The sequence below is a fragment of the Megascapheus bottae genome, chromosome 7 (assembly GCF_031878675.1).
Source record: "Megascapheus bottae isolate mThoBot1 chromosome 7, mThoBot2.hap1, whole genome shotgun sequence".
Lineage (NCBI taxonomy): Eukaryota > Metazoa > Chordata > Mammalia > Rodentia > Geomyidae > Megascapheus > Megascapheus bottae.
In genome coordinates, this window is record NC_143515.1 from 6,266,330 (window position 1) to 6,279,937 (window position 13,608).

The 13,608-nt window shown below is 43.3% G+C and overlaps 1 protein-coding gene across 35 annotated transcripts in view; it reads right to left on the minus strand.

Annotated features, from left to right (window-relative positions):
- Map4k4 (mitogen-activated protein kinase kinase kinase kinase 4) overlaps nucleotides 1–13,010 on the minus strand; it is a 168,224-nt gene extending 155,214 nt beyond the window's left edge. For 15 of the 35 annotated variants that reach the window (XM_090336324.1, XM_090336326.1, XM_090336325.1 and 12 more), the window contains exons 1-2: nucleotides 12,819–13,009; nucleotides 12,405–12,470 (exon numbers count right to left, since the gene is read on the minus strand). In XM_090336324.1, coding sequence (XP_090192450.1) covers nucleotides 12,405–12,470; nucleotides 12,819–12,875 — 123 coding nt within the window. In that variant the 5' untranslated portion in view covers nucleotides 12,876–13,009. Of the gene's footprint in view, nucleotides 1–12,404; nucleotides 12,487–12,818 lie in introns of those variants that run through there. The other 20 variants (XM_090336334.1, XM_090336332.1, XM_090336342.1 and 17 more) reach the window with 4 other exon arrangements.
- Nucleotides 13,011–13,608: the final 598 nt, after the last annotated feature.

Consider the following 13,608-nt stretch of genomic DNA (forward strand, 5'->3'; position numbering starts at 1 on the left):
GAAAAAAGTACTTAACAATGAATACATGGTAATATTCACATTTTCCAGAGGAAAAAAATCTATTTGAGCATGCATGTGTGTATGAATGTGTGTGTGTGTGTGTGTGTGTGTGTGTGTTGCACATGTGGTGTTCTTTGGGTCATCCATTTACTAGGTATCATTTGGAACATAACCACTCAAAAGAAAATTCTTAGACCTAATGAGGGCTCCATCCCTACCCTACCTGACGTGGAGATGTTCTGGTGCTAAAGGGATATGCAGATAATTGTGAACTGAAGCAGAGAAATTGAAAACAGTTGTGAATACCAAACAGCAGCAGCTATTGAAGGCAAGGCTTCCTAAGACACAGCTGACTCAAGGAAAACTGTTCAATTACCACAGTCAGTGGAACACACCCCTCCTATTATCTTTATTCAATCCCTCCTATCTTGTGTTACCCAAGATGATGATATTACAGTCTCAAATGGCTTGCTATAAATTCAAAGAAACTTTATTTCTCCTCATTCATCCAGACTCCTTTTCTTCTCCATTTGCAATATCCTCCTTAAGACTGTATGTTCATTTTCTTCCTTACACATTGGGCTTGTATGCTACATGGGACAAAAGCTGACTAGCTGACTGCCTTTCTTGTTCGTCGTCAATAGTGAGTAAGCCTCACATGGTGCCTGGCACACATTATACATACATCAAGTACTTCAGTAATAAATGAAGGAGAGAAATCTTGCCTACCAAAACCCATTCAAAATATCTATGGACAGTGAATCAAAAAAAAAAAAAAACCCAGATTGTAATCCCATCAATCACTAGCAAGAGCAGAACATCCCCAAGTCTTGCTGAAACTCAGGAGGGAGCAACATGGGGAGCCAAAGAGCTGAGGGGTCTACCATGCCAGATTTCAAAGTCCCTAGAATTTAAGTCATGTGCTAACAAGTGATGAGCACACCATGGAGTTTTGCTTTATCACTTCCTGCAGCCTCAACCTCATGTAGACCCCTTGGTCCACAGCCTTAACTTAGGCATTACTTATCTTCAGCTGAGATCTCAAAGCTGATTAGGTATAAAATGACACAACAATTAACAAAGTCTCAGAAAAATTGAAACAAGGATCTGAGAGTGAACAATATTCTTTCAGTGTCATATGAGAATGCTCTCAAATTCAAGAATTTTCAAAAGGTACATAATTATTATATTAAATGAGGCTAACTGAATACATGATGCCCCCAATCAAAGTCAGTCAGACATCTTCTGTAACCCCAACCCTTGGAAGATAGAGGAGTAAGAATCTGAGCTCAAAAAGAGACTCAACTGGCCATCAATTACTAAACAACTGAATCTTGACTCCCCCAAAACAACAGTGAAAAGGAAAACCTAGCAAGAGTGGGTCCAGTTCATATAGCTGATCTCACTAAATAATCTATTGTATACTAATAGAGAAACTCACAGCCAGTCAGGCATGATATATATTTTGTAATTGAGACACTCAGCAAGTAGATCACAATCCAATGCCAACTCAGGAAGGAAACATTAGCAAGAGCCCAACACAACCAACAGGCCCAGCCACAATAGTGTATGTCTATGATCCCAGCTGTTCCAGAGGCAGATAGGAAGATCACCATGCAAAGCTGGCTGAAGGCAAAAATGTAAGATCCTCTCCACATGATAAAAGCAATAAAAGGCTAAGGGGCATGGCCTAAGTGATAAAGCACCTGACCAGCAAGCATGGTCAAATCCCACTACCACCAAAAAACGGAGGATGGGAGAAAGGGAAAGGGTGGAGGGAGAGGGAGGGAACTACTTTCATGTTCAAAGAAATAACAAGCTCACAAAGCTGACTAGAAGTGAGAGTAGGGAAAGTGAAGCCTTTAGAGAAGCAAAACACTGAAACTGGTTTTCCCCATTCAGAAATCAGAGGGCCAGCCAGGCACAGTGACTTACGCCTGTAATCCTAGCTACTCAGGAGGCTGAGATGAGAGGATCAAGGTTCAAAGCCAGCCCAGGCACAAAAAGACCAGAGACTCTATCTCCAGTTAACCTCTAGAAAACAGGAAGTGGGGCTTGGCTCAAGGGTAGGGCAGTAGCCTTGAACTGAAGAGCTCAGGGACAGTGCCTAAGCCGAGTTCAAGTCCCATGACCCACCAAAAAAAAAAAAAAAATCAGAAGGCCATCAGAATCTGGTTAGACTGGTGAGAAATGAGAAGACCCAAGAACACTTCTCCTTTCTCCTTTTGCCAACAGGCCTGTGTAATTCCCTCAGGCAGCATTTCTGAACAAGACTGTGATGGAAAGCAATGCACTGAATGCATTATCCAAAACAGCCAAAACTAGCAACAACTTCAATGTCTGTAAACCAGAGAACTTTCAGACAAATGTATGGTATATCTGTATACCAGAATACTAATCAGTGATTGAAAGAAACAAATCACTACACTTCTACAAGGATGAATCACAAAAACATGGGAAATGAAATCACACAGAACAGGACACATATTGCATAATCTCATTTAAATGTTTAAAAAAGCAAATTTGCAGAAAACAGAACTATTAGTAATTGCCTGGCACTCTGAGTTAGAATGGAGATTAACTGTAAATGAGTATGAAGATCTTATTAAGATAATCAGTGTTCTGAAACTTCTTGATGATGGTTGTCCTGATCAGTAAAGTTACTAAAAAATACTGAAATGAAAGCTGGAATGGGATGAATTTCATGGTATATTAAAAATGCTTCAAAAAAGCTTCTTTAAAAAGGAGGAAAAGTGGGAAAGGGGAAGTAGAGAAAGAAGGAAGGAAAACCATGATTCCAAACCAGCATAAAGAGAAAACATCTAAGAGACTCCATCTCAAAAGAAAAAAAACTGGAGTTGCTGGCACAGATTTGTCACTCCAGCCAAGACTAGAATTCTCAAATAAGTGGACTATGATCCAAGCAGGCCCTGGGCAGGAAATAAGACCCCATTCTCAAAAACAACCAGCACAACTGGACATCAGGAGCTCATACCTGTAATCCTAGCAGCTCAAGAGGCTAAGGCTTGAGAGATGTAGACTTAAAGCAAGCCTGGGAAAATCTGGAAGACTGTTTCTAATTAACCATCAAAATGCAGGACTACAAGTATGGCTGAAGTGGCAGAGTGCCAACTGTGAGCAAGAAATCTTGACAGCAGCAAGAGATCCTGAGTTCAATCCCTAACCTGGCACAATAGAGAGATAGGCAGATAGAGAGAAAGGCAGAAGGCGGGAGGGAAAGAAGGAAGGGGGGGGGGGGAGGAGGAGGGAAGGAAGAAGGGAAATAGACAAAATAATCAGAACAGAAAACAGCTTAGAGGCCAGGAGTTTGGCCTAGTGGTAGAGTGCTTGCCGAGCATGCATGAAGACCCAGGTTTGGTACCACATAAATAGAAAAGCTGGAAGTGGTGCTGTGGCTCAAGTGGTAGAGCACTAGCCTTGAGGAAAGACAGTGCTCAGGCCCTGAGTTCAGTCCTAAGTGTGGTCGAAGAGATGACACCCATCAAGATGCATTATACTCATAAACTGACATGGTAGATGGTAAAATGAAACACTTTATTATAACTAATAATTTTTTTAAAGAATCAAAGGCCTAGCTTTGCTAGGCATCTGATTTATCTCTTAGGGTATCTGAGAGGAAATGTAATGATACATAAAAATAAACAAAAAAGTAAACCTATTTAAGGGGAAGGAGTGGTTTTTAAAATATATATATGTAATTGTGTTCACCTGGTTGATTCACAGATTAGATATTTACATAGTCATGATAACAAACAATTTTAACTCCAAATTATGGCATACTACTCATTTAAGGAAGGTGGCAAATATAAGACTTGTAGTAGTTTTAAGGCAAGCAGTTCAACTAATATTACAGGAAGTCAATAAATGTATAAAACTAAGAAAAAAACCAATACATATGTAATTCAAAAATACAAGCACCAGAAGCTCACACTTATAATTCTAGCTATTAGGAAGATTCAGATCTGAGGATCATAGTTCAAAACCAGCTCAAGCAGACAAATCCAAGAGACTATTATCTCCAACTTACCAAAAATCTTAAGTAGAGCTGTGGTTCAAGTGGCACAATGCTGGCCTTGAATAGAAAAAGCTAACGGTCAGTGCCAACAACCTGAGCTCAATCCTCACTACTGGTAAAAGAAAAAAATGCAGCAGTTAATTATCAAATGAAGCAGCAAGAAACATGGAAAACAGATGAGTCTGGGGGAATAAGCTTGTTCTCAGGTTTTGAAATGAGCATTTTAGTATTCACTGTATAACTAACTACACACATTCTTTAACATGTTTTTTAAAGTCCTGCTTATCAAGTAACTAAAATAGGAAAATAACTATGAAGAGTGTTTATCAAATACTTGGTATAACTACTTAAAAAGTTTAAAAATGCTTTTTTTTTTTTTGCCAGTCCTGGGCTTGAACTCAGGGCCTGAGCACTGTCCTTGGACTTTCTCAAGGCTAGAGCTCTACCACCTGAGCCTCAGCACCACTTCCAGCTTTTTTCTATGTATGTGGTACCGAGGAATTGAACCCAGGTCTTTGTGCATGCTAGGCAAGCACTCTACCACTAGGCCAAACTCCCGGCCCACTAAAAATGATTTCTTAATTAATAGGTTAACTTGCCCATTTTTAGCCATATTTTAAACAGTTAATAATGCGTATAGGTCAGAGGCACTTGGAAGTGAAGCACAAAGCTACTAAGTACAAGGACTCTCACTTCTTCTCAATTAGTAGGATGATCAACTAGTAAGCACAGACAGAATGAGTCCCCAGTTATCCAGCTTCTAAAGTACTGACCAATGACAGCTGTTTTTGGTTATGTATGTATGTATGTGTGTGTGTATATATATATATATATATGTATGTATGTAAGTAAGGTAATGAGTCGATTTGTATATATTTATTTATTTTCGGTTGTGGGACTTGAACTCTGGGCCTTGGAACTGTCCCTGAGCTCTTCTCAAAGCTACCTCCCTACCCCTTGAGCCACAACACCACTTCCCCAATACCAGCTTTTTAGCAACTCTGCACCCACTTCGTTTTGCTAACTCAATGCCCTTAAAAGTACAATATAGAGTATATACAGCAAGGTCAATTCACAAAATGAGAATATGTGTAAAAAAAATCTAACATTCTGTCCTTTGATTTTAAAAATAAGAAAATAAGTATCTTGGAATAATAAACATGACTACATAGACATAAAAATCTATGATGGGCTATATACTCTATAGATATAATGTTTTATTACATAGATTAATATGTATATGACATACAAACCCTCAGCTTAATTTTACTTATGTTCTAAAACCTAAGTGCCATTGATTGTATACAGATTCTCTTCTTGAATACTTGTCTGTTAAACTTGACATTTGAAATATGTTTAAAAATCAATGTTAATAAATTCTTTAATTAAAAAAAATTTAAAGAAAGTAAGTGGATATTCTGTGGGTCTTCTTTTTCATTTGAACTTCCTGGTCATTTATTTTTACTCTGTTTCACTACACAAAGAAGCCCTGGTAAAGCTGCCCCACTTTAAAGGGCATACTACAGTCAGGTATAACAGTGTGCACCTGGGCTGCAGAAGGAAAATCCTGGAAAAATGAAAGCACTGATACTCAGAAAAGAAGACGTGGCCAAAACCCAGCACAGTGATTCAAGACTGCAATTCCAGCTAGTTGGGATTGTAGTTTGAGGCCAAGTTAGGCAAAAAAGCTCAGCAGACTCCACCTTAACCATCCTCTGGGTACAGCAGTGCACATCTGGTGCCCCAGCTATCCCAGCTACATAGGAAACACAATTACTGAAGGTGATGATACACACCTGTCTCCTCAAAAGCACAAAGAACCACAAGAAGATTAGTAGCTCACACCCACCTGGGCATAAAGCAAGGAGACACTACCTTAAAAATAACTAATGCAAAAAAGGAGCTGAAGGCTTGGCTCATGCGGTGGAGGGCCTGCTTAGCCAGTGTGAGCCCTGAGTTCAATCCCTAGTACTGACCCCACTTCCCCAAAAAAGAAACACAAAACAGACACCATATAATACTTCAAGAGTAGACAATCTCTTGGTTCAAGCAGCTACTGACCCCAGGTAAGACAAACATTAACTAATAAAAGCAAAGAAACAAAATTAAAGATCCTGCATGGTATTCTTATCTCAAAGCATCTATAAGGTAAAAGGTACCCAATTTACTAAACTCTTTAGATGACTATTATTTAGCTTACTTTATACACCTGTTCAGTGATGCATTATTTCAAAATATGTCTCTTTGCCCAGAGTAATGAAACATGCACTCAGGAGGCTTAGGCAGAGTCAGACTGAATTATTAAGGCCGGCCTGAGCTATTTGATGGGTTCAAGTCCAGCCTGAGCCATGTAAACAGGATCTTTCCTCTTCTAGGCTCTCTCTGTATATATGTGTATATGTGTATATGTACATATATATGTGTATGTAATCTAGTAATGTGGTTATATATATATATATACATGTCTGTGTATATACACACCCACAATAAACAGAACACCAAAAGTGTCTGGATAGTATTTTTGGATCATGTTAATATGCAGAAATACACATATATCCAATATTAATTTTAAAACACAAGTTTTCTGTTATGCTAATACATATTTGCTACAAAATCTCAAGTAGTAAAGAACTGAAAATCTGATCTGTATAAATGGTTGGATTTCCTGTAAAGCTTTCTTGTGGAAGGTTGAGGTTGATATTCTTTTAAGAGAGCTCACAACAATACTTGTTTGACTGGCTAGCTTCCTCCCACCTTGCCCATCTCTCCAAGATCCTCCTAGCATGAATGAAATCTACGTCTCAGAACAAGTCTGAACATGCCACAGCCACAGATCAGCTGACATAACCCTCCTAATGGAGCCACTAGACCTGACAAATTCACATTATTCAACTAGATGCCTCTAACTAAAGACAAGAGATGCTACAGTCAAAATATAACATTTAGAGAATCCCTCACAAAGGTTTACATGCCTGTCCCAAATGCTACATAATATATTTTTTTTTTTGGCCAGTCTTGGGGCTTGAATTCAAGGCCTGAGCACTGTCCTTGGGCTTTTTCTCAAAGCTAGAGCTCTATTACTTGAGCCACAGCACCACTTCCAGCATTTTTTTCTATGCATTTGGTACCAAGGAAATCGAACCCAGGTCTTTGTGCATGCTAGGCAAGCACTCTACCACTAGGCCAAACTCCCCGCCCACACTAATGATTTTTAAAAAGCTATAGTATTTATATAACACTTTATCACTGAGCAATGAGAATTAAGTTTGGCACTTTCACACTGCTCCTCCTGAAAGTACCCATTTAAATAAACATACCAAAGCCTGTAGAGATAGGTGAGGAGTTCAGCAAGTTAAATACATACTTTTTTTTTTTTTTTTTTTTTTTGGCAGTCCTGGGCTTGAGCTCAGGGCCTGAGCACTGTCCTTGGACTTTCTCAAGGCTAGATAGAGCTCTACCACTTGAGCCTCAGCACCACTTCCAGCTTTTTTCTATGTATGTGGTACCGAGGAATCGAACCCGGGTCTTCATGCATGCTAGGCAAGCACTTTAACCACTAGGCCAAACTCCCAGCCCCTATATACTTTTTTTTTTGCCAGTCCTGGGCTTGAGCTCAGGGCCTGAGTCCTGTCCTTGGACTTTCTCAAGGCTAGAGCTCTACCACTTGAGCCTCAGCACCATTTCCAGCTTTTTTCTATGTATGTGGTACCGAGGAATCAAACCCAGGTCTTCCTGCATGCTAGGCAAGCACTCTACCACTAGGCCAAACTCCCGGCCCAAATACATACATTTAAAAAAAAAAAAAAAAAAAAAAAAAAAAAGAGGAACTCCCAGGTATCTGCCCCATCTCCTCTCTGAAATTACCACCAACTGCTCCTTCTCTCTCTGGGTCAATGCCTTAGGCCAATAGTCTTCCTTATTCCTTCCCATTGGGTCAGTCATTTACTGCTAGGGATCCCCAAGCCAACAACCTTTCTGCATTTTCTCAATGTTAAAAGACTGATGTCCCCTAGGCTCTAGGGGAACTCAACATGGGGAACTCTTCAACTGGGCTGGGGGGGGGGGGGGGGGGGAACTAAGATTAGCACAGTGCCTAAAGGTCAGCTATCAGTAAAAGTCCTACAGTATTCCTTTGCTCAACCACTGTGGTCTCAGAGGGAACTCTTCAACTGGGGGGAGGGGGGAAACTGAGATTAGCACAGTGCCTAAAGGTCAGCTATCAGCAAAAGTACTACAGGATTCCTTTACTCAGCCGCTATGGTCTATCTGGTATCTCTCTTCCAAAGACAATGTCAGACAGGGTGACATGATCTCTGTTCTTCTCTGAGGCTAGCTACTGTTCCTCTTTTGCATAAGTCCCAATTCCATATATTACATCTGTTGGAATCTAAATTCCTAGGCAATTGCTGTTCCTGGATTCCCATCAAACCTATTACAATCCTATCCAGACCCGTTTCTTCCTCAGACTGTTAGTACACTCTGAAAATGCAAAACAACAATCACCTAAGAAAAGTACAAATGACAAAATAGCCAAAGGAAAAGAACAAAATCTAAAATCATATGGAAACAAACTTATTTCTGATTATAATTTTCAATACTATCACTGTCGAAATGAAATTCACATTTGGTCAACCTGGCAAGTCAATAAGTGTACATGCATACCACTGTACTACAGACACCTTGTTTATAAATATATATTATACAGTAATTTGCATACAATCCTATAAACAGATCTTTACACACACACAAAGAAGGAGGTTGGAAGGGGGATGCTGGAATAACAGAAAGAGGACCTTCTAAATCCTAGACAAGCACTCTCCTGCTAAGCTACATCCCATGTCCCACAAAAAAAAAAAATATATATATATAGTCTTTTTATTAAGCTTTAGTTTATGAGTACCCTTCTCCACAATCCTTCAAAAGCATTAAGACTATTAAAAAAAAATCCTCTGGACATAATATGCTGTATTTCATCTCCTTTCATTGGTGGTACTGTGATCTGAACTCACGCTCTTCAAGTGCTCTACTAGTGAGCCATACCTCCAGCCCTTTTTTGAGCTGGTTATTGAGAAAGGGTCTGGCTTCCTGCATAGGTGGAACCGTGATCCTATTTTCTACTTTCCACTATATCTGAGATGAAAGGTACACTATGACAGCCCAGCTTCCATTGAAACTCATAGGATTTTGTGGGGGGGGGTTGTGGGTTTTTGGGGTTTTTTTGTTTTTTGTTTTTGCCAGCACTATAGCATCTTGCTAATGGTCTTGTAAATTTTTCTGCCCAGGATGGCCAACCAAGATCTTCCAGATCTCAGCCTCTCAAGTAACTGTAATTATACAAGCCAGAGCCAGGAACACATGTTTCAACTCCTTTTCTTGTAAGTTATATATTACTCATGTACACCGAACTATGTACCATTCTTGTCAGAGACATTAAAAAATTAGAAGTTATCCTCTCAAAAACCATTTTTATAAAAAACTCTACAAACTCTTCTTTACTCTCATTCACTTTACCTAAACATAGTTCCTTCAAACTAGGAAACAACTGTCATGAAAACTTACACACATGTACAAAAATATTTAATACCAAGTTAGAACTACAGGTTGTTCAGATTATTAATTCTTACCTAAAAAGGCTTTGCTCAAAAAGTTTCCTAATAAATAATGAATTGCAATAATCTAAACCAAAACCACCAAACCCAAGCCAGACAATAAAAATCTTAACCAAGCCTCTATACTAAATGGTGTTTCTACTCCTGAGGCTGTAGAATGAAGTTCCCTGCATACGCATAAAAGAGCTGCCAGTAACATGCACTGAGACAATCAGAAAATGTTAGCACTGCCGTCTTTCATGGCAACATTTCTAAGTGTGATAATGATAACATGCTTTAAAAAAAAAGAGAAAGAAAAACGGCTGGGAATTTGTTCTAGTGGTAGAGTGCTTGCCTACCATGCACGAAGACCCAGGCACAATTCCTCAGTACCACATACATAGAAAAAAGGCAGAAGTGGTGCTGAGGCTCAAGTGGTAGAGCTCTAGCCTTGACAAAGTCCAAGGACAGTGCTCAGGCCCTGAGCTCAAGCCCAGGACTGGGGGGAAAAAAAGAAAAAAAGACACTGAAGCTGATGCTGGTGGCTCACATCTCCCAGCTGCTTGGGAGGCTAAGATCTGAAGAACAAGCCTCAAGACCAGCAAAAAAAGAAAAAAAAAAAAAAAAGCACTGTTTGTGGGAAAAATTATACCTGAAGTTTACCTTAAGATAAAGGAAAAGAATATAGATGAAACTAGAGTAGTAACTGGGGCAAACATACCTATCAATTCTCTTTGTATATGTTTGGGAAAATTCTGAAAGGATTATATGTGTATCTAACCATACATATTTATGTATCTAGATATATACACACACAGTTGTGCATGAGCAAAATCTCAAGCACAACTTCACATAACTTTTAAACAGATTTCTTATTTCTTACATTTACCAAGTTTCCCTCAGCTGCACAGACTAGTCAGAGCTATGTCACTGCCCAAATCCCAAACACTTCACAAATGAGCTCTAGCTGAGCAGAATACTTCAAAAGCTTGGAGGTGTGAGAGATGGCACCCAAAAGGAAATGAGGATGGGAAACAATAAATAATGATCCTATCCAAACTGTTCCCACAGACAGTACCCACCTCTTAAAACCAACGGGACTTTCAAACTATCACCTTCTAGCTCATGTCAATGCCCTAAACATCCACAATGACCCAAGAAAACACAAACAATCCAACTACTGTGTAACGAGGTCAAAAACAAGCTCTGCTTAACTCACTTGGAAGAGTATACTCACCACTTAAATTTGGCCAGAAAAACTGGGTTAGAAAAAAACCAGCCTGTTGCTTAAACAAACACCGGGGCTGGAAGCCAGTTACCAGCCTCTAAGTGAGGAATTGCAACACAATCTCTTCCCCAAAATTTTCCAAAGCTTTCCAAATTCAGTTGAGCCTAGCTGACTAAGTTAACAGGGCTCCCCTTCAAATCTAAAAATCTGGCCCAAGCCCCCAAAGTTAACCAACAAAACACACGCTAATTCATTTGAGATCACCTATGACTGTTGACCACAAGCCAGTCAGTATACTGTCCAGGCCAGTAGAGGCTGAGGCCAGGGTGATGCATTCAAATGAGATAGAGAGACCTTATTCAGAAAGCAGAAAACGAACAATGGGACCCACACTTAATTTGGCCTAAGAAAACACACACAGTCCAATTCAAACACCCCCCTCCCATTTTTAAATGAAACAATGACAATTCTTCACAGTGAGCCACAAAGCCTTGCTTTTACAGGAAGATTTTTTTTTTAATTCTAGCCCAACCTTGGACCCACTCTTAAACAACTAGTTTAGCTAAGTTTCCGAAAATATTTGATAATAAAGCAAACAAACCCTCGCAGGGAGAATTTACCATTGTTTTGAATTCTCAAGGCCCGAGCCTCCATTACCTATCTACATATACCTCTTTCCTAATCTCCAGACTGTGTTCTCACCGAACAACAACAAAAAAAAGAACACTACACTGCTAGTTACATCAGGTGTCAGCAACTCTACACAGACTCAAGGATTCAGTCCTTCCTTTCTTTTGCATGTGGGGGAGGGGTTCAAATTTAAAGAAAGATTGAAAGACCTGGGTGGGTGTGAAACCAGGGCATCCTCTCTACTCCTCTCGTTCCCTCATCCCTGTTTCAATTACACAGCTGTCAAACAGGTTATTCCTGGAATTCAGATTTTATAATCCCCACACTGTAATTCTTCCTGCTGTTGTTGCCCAAACACACACTCCTCCCTGCTTGCCCAAAATCTTATACCCATCAGGACAGAGGAGGCTAGCCAGGATGATAAAAAACAGTCCCAGGCAACACCAAACTCCCCACACCTTGAGCACCTCGCCAGCGCACAGCCAAGAAGAGGATGACAATTCTGAAGAAAGCCAAGGCAGTGGTTGAGGATAATCATAGGCCAGGCCTGCCCATACTGAATTTTAACTCACACACCAAACCAAGGCAGCCAGATTTGGAGGGCGGGGGGAAAGAAAAGAAGAAGAAGAAGAAATTTCAGGTTGTCTTGAGAGCTAGAAAATCCTTTTCCATGGTTCTGCAGAAAAGTGCATGCCTAACAGTGTAGCTTATTTCCTTATCTCCAAGCCAGGAAATGAGGTCTTTTAAGGCCAGGGTGCATGGAAACTGGCTGTTCAAAAAAAAAGAAAGAAAGAAAGGAAAGCAGTAAGGCGAACCCCCTCCCAACTTCTGGCCAGGCGGCGTGGCCTCCGTCCACTCCCCCTGATCCCCAACCAGAAGTTCCACGCAGCCACGGGAAACAAAGAAGGCGCCCCACACCGACCTTATAGACTTGTCCATAGGTGCCATTTCCAACCACTTCCACCAGCTCGAAGATCCCGGCGGGGTCCTGGAGGGAGCAGGGGAGGGGTTACCATGGCCGAGAGGACCCCCGAAAAAAAGAAACACACATGCAAAAGCGGGGCAGCCGAAAGGGCGGTGACAAAGGGGTGACGCGGTCCCCACGGTGCCCCCACCCAGCGCCCCCGGGCCCGGCGGACCGGGCGAGAACGGGGGTGGGGGTGGGGGGCTTCACCCTCGCCGACCGCGGCAGACAAAGGGGCGACCGCGCCCGCCCGCGCACCCGCGCGGGGCTCAGCCCCCGGCGGCGCCCAGCGCCCGGGCGGCCAGGGCGCGGCTCCGCCGCCCGCCGCCCGCCGCCCGCCGCCCGCTCCCGCCCGCGGGGTCCCCCACTCACCCGCAGAGAGGAGAGGTCGATGTCCACCAGACTTTTTGCAGGGGAGTCGTTCGCCATTTTCCCTTTTGGCTACCCCCAAACAGACGAGTCACAATAAGCGAGTGCGTGCGCGCGTGTGCTGCTCCGAGGCGCCGGCGGCTGCGGCGCGGGCCGCCCACGGCGCTCCGGAGGGCCGGGCCCGGGACTCTCCCGTCAGGGGGCGGCGGCGGCGGCGGCGGCGGCGGGCTGGGCCGCGCTCTGGGGCCGCTGGCTCGCGGCTCTCGGCCGCCCGGGCCGCGCGGACGGCGGGGGGGGGGGGGGGCGGGAGCAGCGTGCGCGGGCGGCGGCGGCGGCGGCGGCGGCGCTCACACCATGGCGCGGCCCGGCCGGCAGGCAGGCCTCTGGGCGTCGCCCCGCCGCCTCAGGCCCCGGCGCCCGCGCCCCGCGCCGCGCGCGCCTCGAGGACGGGCCCGGAGCCACCGAGAGTTCCAGCGAGGGAGCGCGAGGCACCGAGACAAAGATAACCCGGGAGGCGGAGGCGAGGGCGGAGGCGGGCGGGCGGGCGGGCGGGGAGAGAGGGAGGGAAGAAGGGAGGGGGCGGCGGCGGCGGCGGCGGCGCTGGGGGAGGAGAAACGGGACACCAAAAATATATTCCGAGGAGACCGGGAGAAAAAACACAAAACAAAACCGGGCGGCTCCCCCTTCGCGCCTCGCGCCGGAGCAGCGGGTGGAAACGCACTCACCCCCGACGCGTGAATATTCATCAGGGGTGGGGCCCGAACAATGGCGGGGCGGCGGGGCGGCGGGGCGG